The 22309-nt window shown below is 31.2% G+C and overlaps 1 protein-coding gene across 3 annotated transcripts; it reads left to right on the forward strand.

The window, feature by feature from the left end:
• Positions 1-588: 588 nt before the first annotated feature.
• Positions 589-22301, forward strand: LOC143057018 (phospholipid scramblase 2-like). Of its 3 annotated transcripts, none has more exons than XM_076230245.1 (11): positions 589-625; positions 1882-1918; positions 4241-4447; positions 5588-5710; positions 8347-8424; positions 12348-12424; positions 13869-13999; positions 17859-17979; positions 19141-19243; positions 20565-20623; positions 21527-22301. In XM_076230245.1, the coding sequence occupies exons 2-11, from the start codon at positions 1894-1896 to the stop codon at positions 21569-21571; spliced, it is 969 nt and encodes a 322-aa protein (XP_076086360.1). In that variant the 5' UTR covers positions 589-625; positions 1882-1893; the 3' UTR covers positions 21572-22301. The 3 variants fall into 3 exon arrangements, with proteins under 3 accessions (XP_076086360.1, XP_076086361.1, XP_076086362.1); XM_076230246.1 differs by lacking the exon at positions 589-625 and adding an exon at positions 849-906; XM_076230247.1 differs by lacking the exons at positions 589-625; positions 1882-1918 and adding an exon at positions 2400-2435.
• The last annotated feature ends 8 nt before the right edge of the window (positions 22302-22309 follow it).

Consider the following 22309-nt stretch of genomic DNA (forward strand, 5'->3'; position numbering starts at 1 on the left):
TTTTGATGATTAAATCATAATATATGAACTAACCCATATAAAATTCATGCAAATTTTTGCGAAGTTCACTTTTTCCTTATGAGCGCAAAAAACACGCTTGAAAATAATCTATGCAAATGTTAAGATATCTTCAAAAAAAAAGAATATAACGATTTAATCGTAAAACATGAGGTCACACATATTTCATTCGCGGATCCAGAGGGGGGGGGGGGGTCCGGGGGTTGAAACCCCCCTTTTTTTGGACGATCAATGCATTTGAATGGGGACATGTAATTGGAACCCCCCCCCCCCTTTGTTGTGGGTTAGGAACCCCCCCCCCCCCTTTTTAAAATGGCTGGATCCGCCCCTGTATTTCAAAGATTTAAAAAAAAATGATACTACCTAACGAGTCTATGGGTATAAAAAAATTAAGCTTATCAATTGTAATGTTTACCAAATATGATTATAATTGTGTTCTGTGTGATTTCGCTACATTCGGCGCAAACGTAAATACTGGTCGTGGTGTAATCACGGTACCGTTTTATTTCTTTTAAACTAGTCCGTTTGAAAAGAAACAGGAAGTTTACAAACCCAACCGGAAGTTTACATAAAACAAAAGGTGGAGAGGTGGGACTGATTTTATCAGGTAATTTCTGTGCCAATTACTATTTCAATCAAGCTCATGACATTTCCCAGATGTTTTTTCAATTGGATTGTTCATGCTTTTTTATATAAATTTTTGCTGCTTGCGAATAACGCCCCCATTTAAAAAAAAAAAAACTTAATCCTTTCACAATGCTCGTGAATGTGACGCATCGGGTATTTCAAAATAAAAGCATTTATATAACACGTGTATAAGTTGAGCCTGTCTTACAAGACCACGTACTTGTTTACACTCTGGGAAGCAAGTCTTTCGTTTAAGTACACGTATGTATAACGATAATCTACATATAAACTGATAAACAAAATTAAATATAAACAAAAACAAGATAAATTCGTTAGTTTGTGTTCAGAGGATAAATTATCATTATTAGAATTAACAAAGATCTGACTGCAGCTTTCACAAATATCAAACAATTATCGAGAAAAAATAACTTTTCAATTAACCACATGGCTTGTGATAGGAGATATAGGGATGAACATATAGATGACCAAAGAGGCTTTGACAGAAATTTACGTCATAGGGTTTTGCAACTAGGCATGGTAAAACACATGTAGATAATGTCATTTAGGAGATGGCTATAATATATTTAGCACATTGATATGCCTGCCTCAAATTGAGCTTATCTACAAGGCAAAGCTGAGAGTAGTCAAAATAATTATGACGTCTGGCAAGGCTATTTTAATTTTTCTAGGAAGGCGTCCCAGAAAAAAATTAAAATAGCCTTGTCAGACGTCATAATTATTTGGACTAAGCTTAGAGTAGTCCAAATAATTTTGACTTCTTCAAGGCTATTTTATTTTTTTGGGGGGACGCCTTATTACAACTGGTACAAAAAAGTTAAAATAGCCACGCAAGATGAAATAATTATTCGAACTAAGCTGAGAGCTACAGATAAAGAGACAATTTCATTAAGTTTTTTTTTTAAACATATTTATTTATAGTGGATTGGGAAACAAGTTTTGCAACTTATTTGCAGGTGTGAGTGCTGCCTTGTAACTGCATTTTTGCAACATTAACAGTTAAACCAAGTTAATTAGCTAAATAAATGGCTAACATAAAGTTGAATGCAGTTGTTTTTATTCTAGTGTAAATAAACACATAATTCCATCTTTGTGAAAATCTTTTAAATCAGAAGTCATCAATGATTAGTTGAAATATTTCATCTTTTAATTTGCAACTTATCAGGAACAGTTTTACATCAAAGGTTCTTACTAATTTAGTATTTCATTTTGGTTTAGGAAAATATCAACATGTCAGACCAGAAGCCAACTACAGGTAAAACATATATTATCTCAATTTTAAGAACATTTTAAATTCTTTGACTTTGTTTATGCCTATTAATATGATTTAACTCTAAAAGGTCAGAGTTGATGTCCATTAACAAAAAATGTTAAATGAAAAGAGTTTAGTCTAGATGTAAATGAGATAGCAACTCTTGCTTTCAACGATAAATTTCAAATGTGTTGTGAAGCCCCAAACAAAGAAATATATATATGAGCGTCCTGTATCCAGGTAAAAGGTTAGCCATTCAAAATAAAGAATACTTGGAACAATTTCTTCCGAGTAAGATGTAAGCAGTGATTGGCATCCATGGTAATTAACAATTTTTATAAAACTAAAAATTGCATGATTACAGAAAACAGTCAAATTTTTTGTCAAATATTGTAATTTATTTCTACTTTTCATACATTTTGTAATAATAAACAATAAACTGGTGACAAATAATTATGTTTATTTTAATTGCTACTATTTATAGCTGACCCAAATCAAGTTAATATGCAGATGCAATATGGTAAGATCCATAGGTGAACTGGGTGTCTTTGTAGTTCTGTTATATTTTAACTTATTAACCATATAAATAATCAGCCTTCTGGTTTAATCACTTTATTATTTTCTGTTCTTACTAATTAGTATTATCTGTTTCTATGTTGGTTGTTTGACTTTGCTTTATTTGTTAGTATTTACAATGTACATGATGTAGTACTCACAGATTTTCTTTCATAGTTTAATCAGTTTGGTTTTTACTAACAATTTTATGCTTAATGTAAATTTAGTAACTATTGCATGCATTTATTATTGTGATTCACAGACCCCAAGTTAGATAGTGAGGGTTAATTTATTTGATTTCCTAATTGCTTATTACCTTTGTCAATTGTCATTGGTCACATCTTATTGACAGCTGAACTATTTTCAATTCTTGTTGATATCATTGATCAAGTTACTTACAGTCTTACATATCTATCTCTGTAATTTGATAAAAGACAATACATTTATTTACCATTGCAACAAGCACTTGCCAGGAATCTAGAAACAATAAACAAAATTTCATTTATTCAATCTTTCATGTTGTACATGTACATGTCGTAATTGTGCATCTGAAACCTGCCAAAGTCCTCTCCACATGTTATTTATTTAATACAGCGAAAGGTCATTTCTAATATTGTATTATAAAGAATAAAGTTTAAGCTTCAAAACCCTGCATCAAAATAATTTGTTTTATTCAGGACCCTTTTATTTTGGGACTATACATGTACATGTATATAATATTGAGAAACTGATCAAATGTTTGATACTAGAAAACATAGGGATGAAATATTACTCAATACAAAAACTGAAAAGCATAAGACTACTAATTATATAAGGGTCTTCATGATTCAACTTCCTTAACATATGTGATAATCAAACCATTAAACAATTGTAGTTTCATAAATGTGCTTCACAGAATTAATTGTAAAAAGCAACTATGTACATGTAAGTGTCCCAAGTGATATTAATTTACTTATAAATCACACTTATGGTTAACATCAGGTTAAAGAAAATTCGCTATCAGACTAGGAGGAAAATGGCAAAGTTTGATTTGTCAGTCATGATCAGTCACACTTATATATAACAATAACTTCTGAACTCAAAGTATGTCATAGTGTAAGTCTTGGAATATACGTAACATGTAAACCATGTTTAGAGGGGGATATTAATATTTTAATCATGTATCACTTCTTGGTATAGCCTGCATTTAACATCAAGCTTAATAAAATCTACAAATAAAATACTAATCATATAAGTGAATGAGGGAAATGCACTAACGCAGGCTAGTACTTTAAGCATGTTTACATTTTAACTTTTTACATTTTGTACATTGCATTTTATTTACAATCAATATTTTGATTATGAATTGGTTGATTGTATAGAATTTGTTATCTGGTGAAGTATATTAAATAACTTAACAGTTATTCAAAAGTACATTATATTGTCAATATTGATGTGTCTAGCATGTCTGATAAGGGTGACCTGTTCATGTAAACCATGAAGAAATATGGGCTACTTGTGTGACAAGTACTAGTTATATACATGTACATGTAGATCTGCTTAAACATTTTAATATCATTTATATCAGAAATGTCTACCCAATTACCTAAGCAGAACACAGAAACCACAGGAAAGGGATATTTTATTTAATTTACAGATATGTATGAGATAAAGTAATACTTGATAATAATATATATGCATTGCACAAATATTTGTTTTTTACAAAACAATTTCATTAAATTATTGCTTTAACGTACATGTAGATCAGACTTGTACATATTATTTTTACAGGACAGCCACAAGGATATGGAATGCAACAAGTGCAGCCCGGAGCCCCTCCACCTGGATATGCACAGCCAGGTTATGGAGCACCTCCACAGCAAGGATACGGAGCACCACCTCAGGGATATGGAGCACCACCACAGGGATACGGAGCACCTCAACAAGGATATGGAGCTCCTCCTCAAGGATATGCCCCAGGCTTTGGACCACCTCCAGGTAAGATTAAACAAGACTATATATACATTGTATGTGTCAAAATGTTAAAGGAGACCAGCATTTTCAAAATTGTGTTATATATATAGTTAAAAGTTTGGAAATATAGATTGACAATTTATTCTTTACATCGATGTTAAAACATCATGCTGATCAATTGTCTAAGTAGACTTAAAATAATTGGATTTTCCTTTTACATTCTACTTAACTAGACACAATTTATAAAGCCTTGTAGGATTAGATTTTCTAAGATTAACGTTCATTTTAATGGATATTGTTTAAAAATTCTAGACATTAATTCCACCATTTAAGGTTTGAAATTCTACCTTCCAGTGTATTTGCAGTGCATTTATTTCAAAATGTAAACATACTTTGATATTATTCTTTTATTTGCCTTATACAAGAACATTTAAGGATCCTCTTGTTTTTGATTTTTTTGCCAGATATTAGGAATCCTCTGGTTTTATCCATGTAGTGCCATTAAGAAATATTGCCCGCATTGTTTTTAAAAATGTGCCAATGTTAAAACATCCTTAGGTGCCAATCTGCCTAAGAATCAGACAATGACGAAAACATGGCAAACAAAACCTGCCAAAGTTTTCATTGATTCAAGTTAATAATGTATAAGGGTGAAAAAAATGGCATATTTTGTTTCCTTTTCTTACTATGGTATTTCAAAATATAATTTGGTTGAAATGCACTAGAAATTAACAATTAAAGGGAGCTAGCTCTGTAATTTGATATCAGTCTTATCAAACATTATCTTGATATTTCTAGAATAACCAGACACAACGAAACAAAATACTTACCATTTGTAAATTAGGATCAGAATAACTTCAAAATAGGATGGTTTGGTCAGTGATTTTGCCTGATGGTTTTTTATTTTTATTTATTTTCTCCCCTAACTAATCATGATCAAACAATTTGAGTGTGTTATTGTTGTGACTGATAATCCTATTAACAGTGAGAGGTAAATCCATAAATCATTCAATGGGTATTCACAAATGTGGAGCATGTATTTTAAACATAAATATAAGAAAAGTATGGTGTATTATAGTTTCAACATGGTAGCTAATTATACAGGTTCTATGCAAAAGAGAGTGCTTGAATGCTTTTATAAATAAATGCTTTAATGTATTGTAGGTATGGCACCTCAGCAGCAGTGGGCAGCCAGACCTGATGCCATTCCCGGATGTCCTCCAGGTTTAGAATATCTGACCACATTAGATCAGATGCTGGTCAAACAACAGGTTGAACTTATGGAATGTAAGTTAAGTATTATAATACTGTCAATTTTTAGCTCACCTGGCCTAAAAGGCCATGTGAGCTTTTCTCATCACTTGGCGTCCGTCGTCGTCGTCGACGTCGCCATCTGTCGTCGTTAACAATTTTTCAAACATCTTCTCCTCTGAAACTACTGAATGGATTTGAATGAAACTTAGCATGGTTGTTCCTAAGTATATCCTGCACAAAATGTGCGCTTCGATTTTTGATCCGTCAAAAAACATGGCCGCCGTTACTTAAAATAGAACATAGGGGTCTAATGCAGTTTTTGGCTTATATCTCAAAAACGAAAGCATTTAGAGCAAATCTGACACGGAGTAACAATTTTCATTAGGTCAAGATCTATCAGCCCTGAAATTTTCAGATGAATCAAACAAACCATTGTTGGGTTGCTGCCACTTATTTGGTAATTTTAAGGAAATTTTGCAGTTTTTGGTCATTATCTTGAATATTATTATAGATAAAGATAAACTGTAAACAGCAAAAATGTTCAGCAAAGTAAGATCTACAAATAAGTTAATATGACCAAAATTGTCAATTGACCCCTTAAGGGGTTATTGTCCTTTAATGACAATTTTTCACCTTTTGTTCATCATATTTGCTAACTTTAAAAAATCTTCTCCTCTGAAACTACTGAATGGATTTGGTTAAAACTTAGAATGATTGTTTCTCAGATTATCCTGCACAAAGTGTGTGCTTTGATTTTTGATCCGTCAAAAAACATGGCCGTCGTTACTTAAAATAGAACATAGGGGTCAAATGCAGTTTTTGGCTTATATCTCAAAAACGAAAGCATTTAGAGCAAATCTGACAGGATAAAAATGTTCATTAGGTCAATACCTATCAGCCCTGAAATTTTCAGATGAATCAAACAACCAATTGTTGGGTTGCTGCCACTTTATTGGTAATTTTAAGGAAATTTTGCAGTTTTTGGTCATTATCTTGAATATTATTATAGATAAAGATAAACTGTAAACAGCAAAAATGATCAGCAAAGTAAGATCTACAAATAAGTTAATATGACCAAAATTGCCAATTGACCCCTTAAGGGGTTATTGTCCTTTAATGACAATTTTTCACAATTTGTTCATCATATTTGCTAACTTTAAAAAATCTTCTCCTCTAAAACTACTCAACTAAATTCACCCAAACTTCAACTGAATAATCAGTAGGGTGTATAAAATAAAGTTTGTGCTTTATTTTTTATTTCGTCAAAAAACATGGCCGTCATGGCTAAAAATAGATCACAGGGTAAAATGCAGTTTTTGGCTTATATCTTAAAAACTTCAGCATTTAGAGCAAATAAGACAAGATGTTAAAGTATTTATTAGGTCAAGGTCTACCTGTCCTGAAATTTTCAGCCGAATTGGATAACTGGTTTTTCAGGTATAATGCCCCTGAATTGATGATTTTAAAGAAATTTTGCAGTTTTTGGTTATTATCTTGAATACTATTATAGATACAGATAAACTGTTAATAGCAAAAATGTTACGCAAAGTAAGATCTACAAATAAGTCAATTTGACCAAAATTGTCAATTGACCCCTTAAGGAGTTATTGCCCTTTAAAGACTTTTTTCACAATTTGTTCATCATGTTGACTTACTTTAAAAAATCTTCTCCTTTGAAACTGCTGTATCAATTTCAGCCAAACTTAGGCTAAATGAGTTTGAGAGTATCTAGTATAAATTTTATATTTCATTTCCTTGTATGTCAAGAAACATAGCTCCTATGGCTAAAATAGTACAAAGGAGAAAATGATTTTTTTTTTGCTTTTGAAGAAAATAGGACGATTCAAAGAACATTTTAAATAAATAAATTGAAAAGCCAAAATAATCATTGATGAGAGATTTAACCAAAAAAATTAAGGTGAGCGATTCAGGCTCTTGAGAGCCTCTTGTTTTTTGTGAAAACTATTGGTGATCAATCTTGTTAAAAAGAGAAGCATGAAAATAAAGAGATGTAGTATGATTGCCAATGATACAACTCTCCATGTGAGACCAATGTTGGCATTTTTTAGTGTTATAAAAAGGTATTTAATGTTATAAATTATTAATAACAATGATCATTTAAAATGAATATGGATTTTACACTTAGGGAAATAAATAATTGGGAAAAAAGTCTGTAAACTGCCATTTCACCAGAAGTGACACACATTAGTTTATTTATTCTGAACTAAACAGATTTTAAAAGAACAGCAAAGTTCATTTTAACTGTAAATATGAACAATATTGTTAAGCCATGTTAATGCACATGTGTTTTTCCCCAATGACAAAAAAAAACCTCTTCAAATGTTCAAATGGAATTGCAATATGTTTAAAAAAAATTATGATACAATAGATGTAATATTTAAGACATCAAAGTAAAACCTTCTATAAAACTACCCACTCTTCCAGTCCAATATACAATTATGAATATGTACTGACTAGTAACAATAGATAAAAACAAGCAACATACCGTTTAGAATAATATCATCGATTATCATATATTTACATGTAGTAGTAACTACAGTAGTTTTGAATATTTGAAAAATAGCCTGCTGTTAATCGGTATAGCTCAACTTTTATGCACACCTTTAATCACACCCCTTTATCACATTTCTATTCTTTATTTATTACAGTAATCACAGGCTGGGAAACCTCCAATAAATACAAAGTATTGAATAGTATGGGACAACAGATTTACTTTGCAGCAGAAGGTTAGTACTATGATGGTCATAGAATAAATCAAAATCCATAGTACATGTATATATATATTAAAGAGAGGGATTGAACATAAGTTTCTGTCTGTGTGTATTTATTTTTTTTGCTCAAGGATATGCCTCTGTATTAACTATTTCAGTGCATTAGTTCAAGGATATATGGTGAAAATTCTTCTTCAATTCACCAAAAAAAAATATTGAATTGACAGTAAATCAAGATTGTCTTTCCAATAAATAAAATTGAGAAAGGAAATGGTAATATATGTCAAAGCGACAACCACCCGACCATAGAGCAAACAACAGCCGAAGGCAACCAATGGGTCTTCAATGTAGCGAGAATTCCCGCACCCGTAGATGTCCTTCAGCTGGCCCCTAAAATATGCATAATAGTACAGTGATAATGGACGTCATACTAAACTCCGAATTATACACAAGAAACTAAAATTTAAAATCATACAAGACTAACAAAGGCCAGAGGCTCCTGACTTGGGACAGGCGCAAAATTGTGGCGGGGTTAAACATGTTTATGAGATCTCAACCCTCCCCCTATACCTCTAGCCAATGTAGAAAAGTAAAAGAATAACAATACGCACATTAAAATTCAGTTCAAGAGAAGTCCGAGTCTGATGTCAAAAGATGTAACAAAAGAAAATAAATAAAATGACAATAATACATAAATAACAACAGACTACTAGCAGTTAACTGACATGCCAGCTCCAGACCTCAATTAAACTGATTGAAAGATTATGTCTTCATCATATGAATATCAGGTACAATTCCTCCCGTTAGGGGTTTAGTATCATACTATCATAAAATATATGAGAAGAACATAACCCGTGTCATGCCAACAACTGTTTTTAAAGCAATTGCTTTTATGCCGTCGCGTATGACCATCTTTGTGACCCAGATCAGAGACTCCGCCCAGATCAAGCCATAGTATTTTGTTAAACAGGCTCCTGGTCAGTCATTCTTTAACACCTATGTATGTTTTCTTATGCAATACATAGCTTGAAACTTTAAAAAAAAGTTAGTGGATTTAAGAAGTTTCAGAATATGTTCTTGTAGATGTATTTTTGTATTTAAAGGGTCAACCGTTTGACTATCAAATAACATAGAAGTCCGAGTGAAAAAAAGTACATTTTTATAAATGCGATTCCGTTTTCCGCCGTTCGTACGATGTTTCAACAAAATATGGATTCATTTCAGTTGTTGATTTAGTATTGAAAATTTAACTGAATTATCTCCTAATAAATACGTTTTTTTATGTTTAATTTGTGTTTCTTTAAGAGGTCAGGTGCTCTTGTTCATTCATAAAATTATCGTTCATTCATACATTTATCGTAAAATCAAAATCACTACACAGGTTAATGCGTAGTGTCAAATTATTACCTGTAATCTAAAAATAGACAAACTTTATTTGCGCAAATAATTTAGCGGAACGAAACCCTTGTTGAAAACACATAACAATAAGTTCGTTTTCCTTTTCTGTCAAAACTCCGTAATATTTATCGATCACCTTACTAATGAAATGGACCCGTCCAAACGTAGTAGATGCCAAGTCGGTCCAGATGAAGAGATATTTACAATTTGGAATTTTCTAGTTTATTAATACATAGATTGAAAAAAAGTACGTCTTTTTAAATATCATGATCAAAACTGGGTTTGCATAACAAATGTCAGATGAAACCATTATCCTTGTCTTTTCAGTGAACAAGTCTACTACGTTTGTTGACACTCGACGGTCCACCGTGTTAGCAATTTTATTTCACATGTTTTCGAAATATTGAAGATCATTTTTCACAATGTTTCCTGAAAATTGATAAATATCAAAGCAACGTAGAGCTGTTTGTTCTTGTTCGTATAATAAAATTGAGAATGGAAATGGGGAATTTGTCAAAGAGACAACAACCCGACCATAGAAAAACATACAACAGCAGAATTAAGGTCACCAACAGGTCTTCAATGCAGCGAAAAATTCCCGCACCCGGAGGCGTCCTTCAGCTGGCCCCTATACCATAGGCGGATCCAGGGGGGGGGGGGCCTGGGGGGCCCGGGCCCCCCCTTTCGTGGGAAAAATTTGGTTGATTATATAGGGAATTACTGGTGAAGCATGACTGGAGCGGCCCCCCCCCCCCCTTAGGTCAGTCAGCGGGCCCCCCCTTAGGCAAAGTTCTGGATCCGCCACTGTATACAATATATATACTAGTTCAGTGATAACGATTTAATGTCATGTTTGTCTGTGATGACCCCCCTTTTCGGGATTGCATGAGAATTGTAGTTATCTCGTACCCACATGCACTTGTTTCTATCCATAGGAAGGTCGACTATCCATATAAAACTATTTATATGGATAATCGACCTTCCTATGGATAGAAACAAGTGCCTGTGCTCGTATCGCATCAGAAGGACACATATCAACTGAGCAATAATGTTTGGAACTTAGTTTTAAAAATGATGACAAAGTAACATTATGAAAATATTTTTATTAAGCTGAAATATACATTTATTCTTTACATGTTTATGTCTTGTAAGATATTTTATTTCTTTCCCAACATTTGCGTCTGGAAAGTTGAAATGTTTTAACTTAATCATTTGTGTTAATGGTTAAATATAAGTTAATAATGAAAATTGTTAAAATTAAATCAATAAAGGAAATTATTGCCAAGGAAGTTACAAACACTACCAGGGGATAATCCATGATGATTTCTTTTTGAGTTATATGTTTCAGCACATGTATATTTGACCCCAACTTTAGCCTGGTAAACGTGTTGTCTCCTTGTGAAATATAAAACATATTAAAAATGACTTTCTGCTAAAGTCTTTTATTTATATAAAGTTAAAACCTTCTTACTTTTAACTAGACAACACTCATGTCAGGTTTAATTCTTGTATATATGTGGATGAAAAATAAAAGTCCCCAAACATTAACATGGCAGCAATTGCTTTTACAGCCTTTAAGGCTTTGATTTTAGAAATAAATGTGTTTAGTTCCGATGCAAAGACCCTATCAGTGAATCAATGTTTAAGCCAAAATATGCAATCTTTAATGACCTGACAACAGTATCGTAACTATATCCCCTTTTAATAAGTCTATTTAAAGGTTTTGTTAGTTTCTGAGGAGAATACTGACATTTTTGTGCTTTATAAAGAATATTTCCATAAAATTTTGGATGTGAAATACCTGAACGTATAAGATGTCTGCATGTTGAGTTATATTTACGAATTATTTCCTTATACCGGTGATAAAATTTAGTAAATGTTTTGACCAGTTTGTGATATCTTGATCTATTGTAATTATACGACCTCAATTTTTTTTTGGGGGGTTCATATTTATATAATGGTATCATGTCATGTCGACGTCATCCAAAGGCACATTTAGTTTCTGGACAATAACTTTACTTTTAAAAGTCAATGGATCCCTATGAAATTATACCGGAAGGTTCAATACCAAAAAAAGGAATGTCGGGATTGATTTTGGGGGTTACGGTACCAACTGTTTATGAATAAGGGGCCCAAAATAAGCGTTTTGTAGTTTCCTGACAATCACCTGTGTGTAAGTGTATGGATCTTTCTGATATTGTACAACAAGGTTTCTTATCTCAAAGGGAAGGCTTTGATTGAGTTTTGGGGTAATTTCCGCAAAAAGTCAGGAAAAAGGGGGAAAAACAAGCATTTTCTAGTTTCCATCAATTAAGTTGTGTATTAATTAGCGTATTGATCTATAGGAATTTGTACTACAAGGTTCCATACCACATTTTTACATTGATTATATAAGATGATACTATATAAAATTAGATAATTTTGATAAATTTTTCATGACAAAGTCTGATGTGTATGAGACAGTGTTTTTGTCCAAATAAATGTTTTTCAATACACATAACCGATAAAAGGGAGATAATTTTGTTATATTTTTATTATAGAGTCTGATATGTGTATGAGACAGTGTTGTGGGCCACAGAGAGGTTTTACAATACACATTACAGATAATTTAGGACAGGTATTATGCTTTTAAATTATATTACAAACTCATAAAGCAATTTATTTAATGTTTATGTAGTAATTTCATTCCGAAAAAAAATATCACAAATAAAAGCACCAAGATGAAGAAAATTATTATAATGAAACATACCAGAAATAAATCACCTTTATTAATATATTTGGATTTAAAAAAAAAATTGTTTATATATGTTTGCTTGCATCTGTTAGAAATATATATGCATGCTTTAAGTTAACAATGATGCTGTGTTTTTTAACAGGATTTTACCTTTTTGTTCTTAGTTCTCCCTGCTTACTAATTGTATGGAATCCACTTGACTTTCTGATGCTATACTGTGGATTTATTTATTTTTCGTGGATTAAGGAAAACTTTCATGTTCCTGGATATTTAATTTCGTGGTTTTACCAAAATCTCCTTACAAGTCTATAGAAAATTTGTTATTCGTTAAACATTTAATTTTGTGGTTCATTTGTACCCAACGAAATCTACGAAAAATTTGTATCCAATGAATAATAACGAATCCACAGTATCCATTTTTGATTTTCATAAATGTGAACAAATGTCTCATCAGCCAAAATTAATTAACTTTTGCATTTTTCTCTTTATTTCCAAACAACAATCTGTTTATTTTTGGCCATTGTTCAAATGCTTTCTGTTTTGTATTGATTGGACAGTTTTTAGTGTGCTTCATAGTCTAATGATCAACAAAGATATACAAAATTGTTGAAATAAAAATATTTAATTTAGATACTAAAAAACTTTTTAATATGTTTCATCTTTTAAAACTGGAAGTGGACTCAAACAATGAAGGAACCAGGTTGATTCCGTACTATGTTACCTGTACAGTGTTTACCATAGCTTATTTAAATCAAAAATTAATGAGTATTTGAGTGACAAACAAATGTTTCAGTCATCATAGCGGGTTATTTAACAGTGGGCACCACAACTTTTATGTTATTTCCAATAGGCAGAATTTTTTTTATATTATCATTCCTTATAATTTAATTATAAATTCCATTTTTAAGGAATGAATTCTGAAATAAACAAAGATGATGTCATGGTCATATGGAAAAAATTATGTCTATGAGCTAATACACAAAATCTCTTAGCCAATCAAAAATTGTGTTACATCCAAAATTAAATTATTAAAATATAATATGAAATCAATTAAATCCATAAGATATTTAAAATAATTTACATGTAGCTTATCATGCTAATGATACAGTGTTATAATTGTAGATTAAAATCTGTAATAGTTTTGTGAGGCATGCTACACAAATTGAATTAAATCTAGTCCATAATTCACTGCATTTCATCAGATTTATTCATTAATTACAGAACTTTTTAAGTCTTGGCAGAAAATTCATTTCTTTATGGGGAAATATATAAATTCTACTGCACTGCTTAAATTTGCATGAATGCTTATTATAGAAAGTATTTTTAGGAATTGATCCAGGTAAAACGAGAATTTAAATGTTGTGCAGGATGTTGCTGGTGTGCTAGCTCTGATTCTATTGCACATGAAATATCGATAGAGGCGCCACCTGGACAAGTTGTGGGTTATGTCAGACAAGAGTAAGTTTAGATCGTAAATGGGTTGAAAGTAGATGAATTCAGATAAATTCTGATGCACAGTAAATTTACATGACACAGCCTAGAAATAGGACTGTACAGCTTACTTTATCTTATATTTTGAAAATAATACCAAATATAACAGCAACAGTCTGCTTTGGGATCTATTATCCTTTTGTTTGTGTATATTACTTATCCTATATTTAACAAGTATTTACTGTCCAACCAATTATTATACACCTGCTTATAGAATATATGTTATATGTATGTAGTATGTAGATGATTGTGTCTCCTCATTTGTGTTTTTTTTCACTTTTCAACACCACATTATATTTACAATTCCTACTAAACCAAAAAATAGGTTTCATTGATATTTAACAGAACATGCAGTTTCCATTTTTAGCTCACCTGTCCCGAAGGGACAAGTGAGCTTATGCCATCACTTGGCGTCCGTCGTCGTCCGTTGTCTGTCGTCGTCTGTCGTCGTAAACTATTTCAAGAATCTTCTCCTCTGAAACTACAGGGCCAAATACTTTCAAACTTTAACTGAATGTTCCTTAGGGTATCTAATTTATAAATTGTATCCGAAGTTTTGATCTATCAACAAACATGGTCGCCATTGCTAAAAATAGAACATAGGGGTCAAATGCAGTTTTTGGCTTATAACTCAAAAACCAAAGCATTTAGAGCAAATCTGACATGGTGTAATATTGTTTATCAGGTCAAGATCTATCTGCCCTGAAATTTTCAGATGAATCAGACAACCCGTTGTTGGGTTGCTGCCCCTGAATAGATAATTTTAAGGAAATTTTGCTGTTTTTGGTTATTATCTTGAATATTATTATAGATAGAGATAAACTGTAAACAGGAATAATGTTCAGCAAAGTAAGATTTACAAATAAGTCAACATGACGGAAATGGTCAGTTGACCCCTTTAGGAGTTATTGCCCTTTATAGTCAATTTTTAACCATTTTTCGTAAATCTTAGTAATCTTTTACAAAAATCTTCTCCTCTGAAACTACTGGGCCAAATACTTCCAAACTTTAATTGAATGTTCCTTAGGGTATCTAGTTTGTAAATTGTATCCGAAGTTATGATCTATCAACAAACATGGTCGCCATTGCTAAAAATAGAACATAGGGGTCAAATGCAGTTTTTGGCTTATAACTCAAAATCCAAAGCATTTAGAGCAAATCTGACATGGGATGATAGTGTTTATCAGGTCAAGATCTATCTGCCCTGAAATTTTCAGATGAATCAGACAACCTGTTGTTGGGTTGCTGCCCCTGAATTGGTAATTTTAAGGAAATTTTGCTGTTTTTGGTTATTATCTTGAATATTATTATAGATAGAGATAAACTGTAAACAGAAATAATGTTCAGCAAAGTAAGATCTACAAATAAGTCAACATGACGGAAATGGTCAGTTGACTCCTTTAGGAGTTATTGCCCTTTATAGTCAATTTTTAACCATTTTTCGTAAATCTTAGTAATCTTTTACAAAAATCTTCTCCTCTGAAACTACTGGGCCAAATACTTCCAAACTTTAATTGAATGTTCCTTAGGGTATCTAGTTTGTAAATTGTATCCGAAGTTATGATCTATCAACAAACATGGTCGCCATTGCTAAAAATAGAACATAGGGGTCAAATGCAGTTTTTGGCTTATAACTCAAAAACCAAAGCATTTAGAGCAAATCTGACATGGTGTAATATTGTTTATCAGGTCAAGATCTATCTGCCCTGAAATTTTCAGATGAATCAGACAACCTGTTGTTGGGTTGCTGCCCCTGAATTGGTAATTTTAAGGAAATTTTGCCGTTTTTGGTTATTATCTTGAATATTATTATAGATAGAGATAAACTGTAAACAGGAATAATGTTCAGCAAAGTAAGATTTACAAATAAGTCAACATGACGGAAATGGTCAGTTGACCCCTTTAGGAGTTATTGCCCTTTATAGTCAATTTTTAACCATTTTTCGTAAATCTTAGTAATTTTTTACAAAAATCTTCTTCTCTGAAACTACTGGGCCAAATACTTCCAAACTTTAATTGAATGTTCCTTAGGGTATCTAGTTTGTAAATTGTATCTGAAGTTGTGATCTATCAACAAACATGGTCGCCATTGCTAAAAATAAAACATAGGGGTCAAATGCAGTTTTTGGCTTATAACTCAAAAACCAAAGCATTTAGAGCAAATCTGACAGGGATGATAGTGTTTATCAGGTCCTGAATTGATAATTTTAAGGAAATTTTGCTGTTTTTGTTTATTATCTTGAATATCATTATAGATAGAAATAAACTGTAAACAGCAATAATGTTCAGCAAAGTAAGATCTTCAATTAAGTCACTTGACCAAAATTGTCAATTGACCCCGGAGTTATTGCCCTTTAAAGACTTTTTTTCACAATTTGTTCATCATGTTGACTTACTTTAAAAAATCTTCTCCTTTGAAACTGCTGTATCAATTTCAGCCAAACTTAGGCTAAATGAGTTTCAGAGTATCTAGTATAAATTTTATATTTTATTTCCTTGTATGTCAAGAAACATAGCTCCTATGGCTAAAATAGAACATAGGAGAAAATGATTATTTTTTTTGGCCTTTGAAGAAAATAGGACGATTCCAAAAAACATTTAAATAAATTGAAAAGCCAAAATAATCATTGATGAGAGATTTAACCAAAAGAATTAAGGTGAGCGATTCAGGCTCTTGAGAGCCTCTTGTTTTTTATCTAAACATTTCTTATGTACCTAATTGTGAGACATGGACTTTTTCTAACCATTTAAAAATTTAAAAAGAAAAAATTGCTTAATCCATACAAATGGAAGAGAAGTTTTTTCTTGTTTAATAGGGTCAAAGATTGCATTCATGAACTCAAAATCGTCATGAGCTGGCTTTGTAGCTAATAATTTTTCAAACTTTAACACTACATGTACTTCCAAGATAATAAAACAATATAGTGCATTGAGCACCACATTGTACAGGTATATCCATGAACAATGTTTAAGATTTATCAAAGATGTTCTAACTTCTTGTTAAAGTAATAATTAAAATTGGAGTTGTCTACCTTTGGCCGTACCTTTATAGCTATATATAGTTGAACCAATGCTTAATACAATGCAATGTTTGGTTTTAGTAGCCACTTCAAAATGAATGCAATCAGTGCTCACACACACTTTATTTTGATATGTTCAATGATCAATTTAGAATATATTCTAAACTTTGAGCAAGCTTTTATGTATAACCAATAATAAGAACATAAAAGCTTTTGTTAAGGATGTTCGCTACTCAGTTTAAAAATAACAAGCTTTTTAAAAGACTTTTATGAATTGATAGTATATAAGTAAAGAAACTAAAAAAGTCGGAAAAAATGGAGGGTCCGTGTGCTTGTTTTCGAGATATATGCCTTTGAAAATTTGGCGGAAAATAATTCTCTCTAGACTTTTCATACATTTAACATAAGTATCTTTTTTGTTTCAAAAACTATGAAGAAATAACAAGGATTTTATAAGATTTTGAAATATGGCTTTTTACACTTTTATGTAATAAAAATATGAAAAGAAAAGTAGGGGTTAGTGGGCAATTTTTTTTTAATGTCAATACATGGATAAAACCAGAGGATTCCGAAAATCTGGCAAAAAATCAAAAAATAGACATGATAGAGGAGCAAACATCCTTAACTCATTTTCACCCAATTTTACTTATAACAATTTATGATATTTTATTTAAAAGGAAAGGTATCTGTATTTGTTTGTTTTGTTTTGGCTTGTTTGTTTAATAACAGAAAAACCCTTCAAATACTGAATTGGCTTAAGCTTGCAATTAAAATTGAGTTTTTTTTTAACCATTTTCTTTTTACAGGCAGAGTTGTTGGGAACCAAACTACACAATCAGAGATGCTAACCATGAACCTATTCTTAGAATGAAAGGACCATGTTGTATCATACAGGGACCATGTTGTCCTCAGGACCAAGAGTTTATAGTAAGTCCGTCTTCACACTTAGCCACAAGTCATACGGCATTGGCTTGTCAAGTTGCTTTCAGGCTTGTCAAATTCACTTAAAGCCAATATATAGAATCCAATTAAAATTTTCCAAAAACTCAATGACTCAAATGTTTATAATGAAGGCTGGTAAGTATGGCCCATCAACCCATTCTCAGAATGAAAGGACCTGTCTGTATTATACTGGGCCATGTTTTCTCAGGACCAAGTGTTTATAGTAAAATATAAGAATGGCCTATAAACCTAGTGTCAGAAATTTTGTAAATAATGTCAATCATTCATCCTTGGATTAGATAGTCCAAGTAGTATAATTTACAGGGACTATTATCTTTTGTTTACCAAGAGTTTCAGGCTTTATAGTTTTAGTACAGTCCAAAATTTAGGAACTATGTTCAAAGATCATGCTGTTTCTGTAACTACACAGTTCTGCAGAGAAGGGGTGATTGTAGTAAGGGTCAATTAATTTGTTTTGACCTATGAAGATGAAAGATCCCAAGAAAATTACTCGCAACATGTTAAAATGAAGAATAAATTATGCAAAATATCAATCCTCCAATGGATGAATTTTTGTGGAAGGAGATGGAAATTTTAAAAATTAAATATTTTGCTTACTTAACAGTCATTCCTTTAATTTAATAATCTAATTCCTAATTCCATATTAAACCTGAGTAAATCATGAAAAATATTAATGAAGTCACAGTCACATGACAAAATTATGTCTGAGCTGATAAACAAAATAACTTCAGCCAATCAGAAGACACGTAACATCCAAAATTAAATTATTTCAAGAATGACTAATATTTTTTCTGTCTATGAAGAAATAACATAAAAAATTTGGTGCACCCTGAATAACGCACGTAGCAGGTTTTTTAACAGTGTGCACCACATTTTTATGTTATTTGGAATAGACTGACAAAGTATAACAGTTATTTCTTATAATTTAATTCTAAATATCATTTAAAACCGGCATAAATCATAAAGAAACGTTGATGACGTCAATGACAAAATTGAGTCTATGATAAGATAAACAAAACGACGTCAGCCAATCAGAAGACGTGTTACATCTAAAATTAAATTATTTTGTTTTAATGTCAAGATAATTTGTACAAAATCCAGTTAATTGAAGTTTGTATTTTGTAGATCTCATCAGAAGATGGTGCCAATGAGGTTGGAAAGATCAGTAAACAGTGGACTGGATTAATGAGAGAGGCCTTTACAGACGCTGACAACTTTGGAGTATCTTGTAAGTTTTAAAACTTCTATAAAAAATTTGAAGTGCTATGCTATAAATGATACACTTGTTCTGTAAATTAGTAGTTTCACAAAAGGGTAACCCTTCAGGATTTTGAAAAAGCGCCATTTAAGAACAAAAGTGTGGCCTTTTTTAAGTTTATAATAATTGAAAAATAAAAAATAAAAAAGTCCAAATTTTTACAATAGTGAACTTTTACTCATTGTTGAAGGTCATACAGTTGCCTACTCATTGCTCACATTGGAAATCATATCACATCTTCTTATTTTTATATTGGCCTGTTCTAGTTCTTTTGATAATCTCTGGAAGAGTTTAACATATACAGCTTAGGACGTTTTTGGGCTCTTCAAAGATTGGAAGAGTTAAACATGTACAGCTTAGGATGTTTTTGGGCTCTTCAAAAGATTGGAAGAGTTAAACATATACAGCTTAGGATGTTTTTTGGGCTCTTCAAAAGATTGGAAGATTTAAACATATACAGCTTAGGATGTTTTTGGGCTCTTCAAAAGATTGGAAGATTTAAACATATACAGCTTAGGACGTTTTTGGGCTCTTCAAAGATTTGTTTTTTTTGCCTGTCTAATTTTTATAGTAAACAATGTTTAAGACACATGTATCATGCACATGGAAAGCAATGTTTTATGTTATTTGTAGTACATGATATTTGTCCGATATCCTAAAAGATATTGTAGAAAAATCTCCAACCAAAAATCAAATCTGTGTTATAGATAAAAATTTCCAAGTGGTTGAAAATGGTTTACATATATGCATCAGACATAAAGGGAAAACACTTTTAATATAAAAAAAAAAAAGACGATGTTGATAGGATTGTCGATGAGACAACTCTTCACAGGTAACCAAATGACACAGAAACCAACAACTATAGGTCAGCCTTTAACAATTAAAAGTAGCAAAACTCATGCGGCATAGTATGCTTTAAAATGCTCCTTAATGTCAAATGTAAAACAATTCAAACAAGAAAACTAACTGCCAAATTTATGTACAAAATAATGAATGAAAAACAAATATGATACACACAAACAAACAACAAGCAATTTTTAAACCGTCAAAGGAAAGGAAAATTAAAATGAAAGGTAATATTTTTGTAATTCATCAATATAGTAAGTAATTTAACTTCACGCTTAAACCAAAAAAACATTTTAAATAATCAACTTATATTACTGTCAATTTGAGCTTGTTATACTGTAAATATTTACACATGCTGTGGATAACAGTCGTGTAAAGTTTATTGTTCACACATTTAATAATTTGTAAAATCTCATATAGTAATGTATATGTAATTTATTTACAGTTCCTAAAGATCTGGATGTTAAAGTCAAAGCTACACTTTTAGGAGCAGTTTTCCTAATTGTAAGTTACCTTAGAAATATAGTGGCCTGTTGAACAAAATTAAAGTACATTATCTTTGGGATATTTTATATCATGGTTTTAAAAAATTAGTTTTATGATAACTATAATTTCTATTAAAATCAACTAATATTACATCAATTATTTTTTATACAAAAAGGGGTAAATCATATGAATATCCTAAAAATAAAATATGTAAGAAAAGTATTATCGCCATTTTAATTGTGTAGTCCTTTAAGAAATTTCTTATAATAAGATTCATTAGGATTGTCAATTCATCCAGTTTTCAGTTTAAATCTTTATCTTTTATGTATTACTCAAATTTAGTAATGCTCTAAAGGTATCTATCTTGTCTGTCATTATTTTCTGTACTTTTTATTTTTAAATTCAAATCAAAAACAGGAAATTATTGGATATTATTGTTTGAAATCTTGTGTAACTGATGTCTTATCAATCAGGCTGTTCCATGTGACTGATGTCTTATCAATCAGGCTGTTCCATGTAACTGATGTCTTATCAATCAGGCTGTTCCATGTAACTGATGTCTTATCAATCAGACTATTCCATGTAACTGATGTCTTATCAATCAGACTATTCCATTTAACTGATGTCTTATCAATCAGGCTGTTCCATGTAACTGATGTCTTATCAATCAGGCTGTTCCATTTAAATGAATGGAGAAGGGTATGCAGGTACTTGAATTTCCCACAACCATACATGAAATGGACATAATACACCAATAAAACACCATTAAATGCTAAACATAGAATATCCTACCTCCCCTTCCCCATTAAATTTAATTGAATAGTCCTAAGTATAACTATAGTAAAAATATAAGATTTAGACCTTGTAAAATTAACATAAATTCCAGTATTAATTATAATGTGTTTTTTTTTTCTTTTGCAGGATTTCATGTTCTTTGAGCAAAAACAGAACAATAACAATCGATAAGAACTTTACAGTAAAGAAGTAATCAGAACCATGAAGAATATTCCAAGTCTGCTGTGCTGTAGTTCTGACCAATCATTTTATATTTAAAAAAGCATCTGTAACAAAATATCATTAAGCTAGTTGCTATGTAGTTGAGTTATGTTGTTTCTAAAATCATGAAAATCTCTTGGAAATGCGTTACATAATTTAAATGTGATTTTAGAGTGAAGTGTATATTGCATTTAATTTAATTTTTATAAGCATTATTTAATTGATTTTAACTAATTAGGAACAAGACAGAAAAGTTTTTATATTAATAAAAAAAAATTGGAAACACTCATTCTGATAAGAAATTAATCTTAGAACTTTCACAAAACTTTAAGACATTAAAATTCTAATTTTGGAATTGAACAACAATACTGAAATTTAGAAAAATGTTTGATGTTTTAAAATCAGTACTTACATAATCCTTTAATTTCTGGCTTGTTCCTGTATAAGCAGTAAAATTTTCAAAGTGTAGTCAATTTTAAATGTATTCTGGAATAGCTAAGGATCAAAAACCATTATATCTGCAACTACGCAAATTTTGCATGTCTGCAACTCCTTGAATTACAAATGTGATTTCATTGTTTTATTTGTATGTAACTTTTAATGTTTGTAAATGTTATTGTTATTTAAACTTGTTATAATTTAATTCCATTTTACAATTTCAAAAATAAAATATATACAATCAGCATTAGTTAGTCAAGAGAGATGTGA

The sequence above is a fragment of the Mytilus galloprovincialis genome, chromosome 13 (genome assembly GCF_965363235.1).
Source record: "Mytilus galloprovincialis chromosome 13, xbMytGall1.hap1.1, whole genome shotgun sequence".
NCBI classification, from domain to species: Eukaryota; Metazoa; Mollusca; class Bivalvia; order Mytilida; family Mytilidae; genus Mytilus; species Mytilus galloprovincialis.

Bases quoted from the DNA above. Each gene is read 5' to 3' on its own strand.
- LOC143057018 (XM_076230245.1), top strand. From the start codon at position 1,894: ATGTCAGACCAGAAGCCAACTACAG. The intron at 1,919-4,240 runs GTAAAACATATA...TTATTTTTACAG, and splicing joins AGACCAGAAGCCAACTACAG to GACAGCCACAAGGATATGGA. The intron at 14,000-17,858 runs GTAAGTTTAGAT...TTCTTTTTACAG, and splicing joins GTGGGTTATGTCAGACAAGA to GCAGAGTTGTTGGGAACCAA.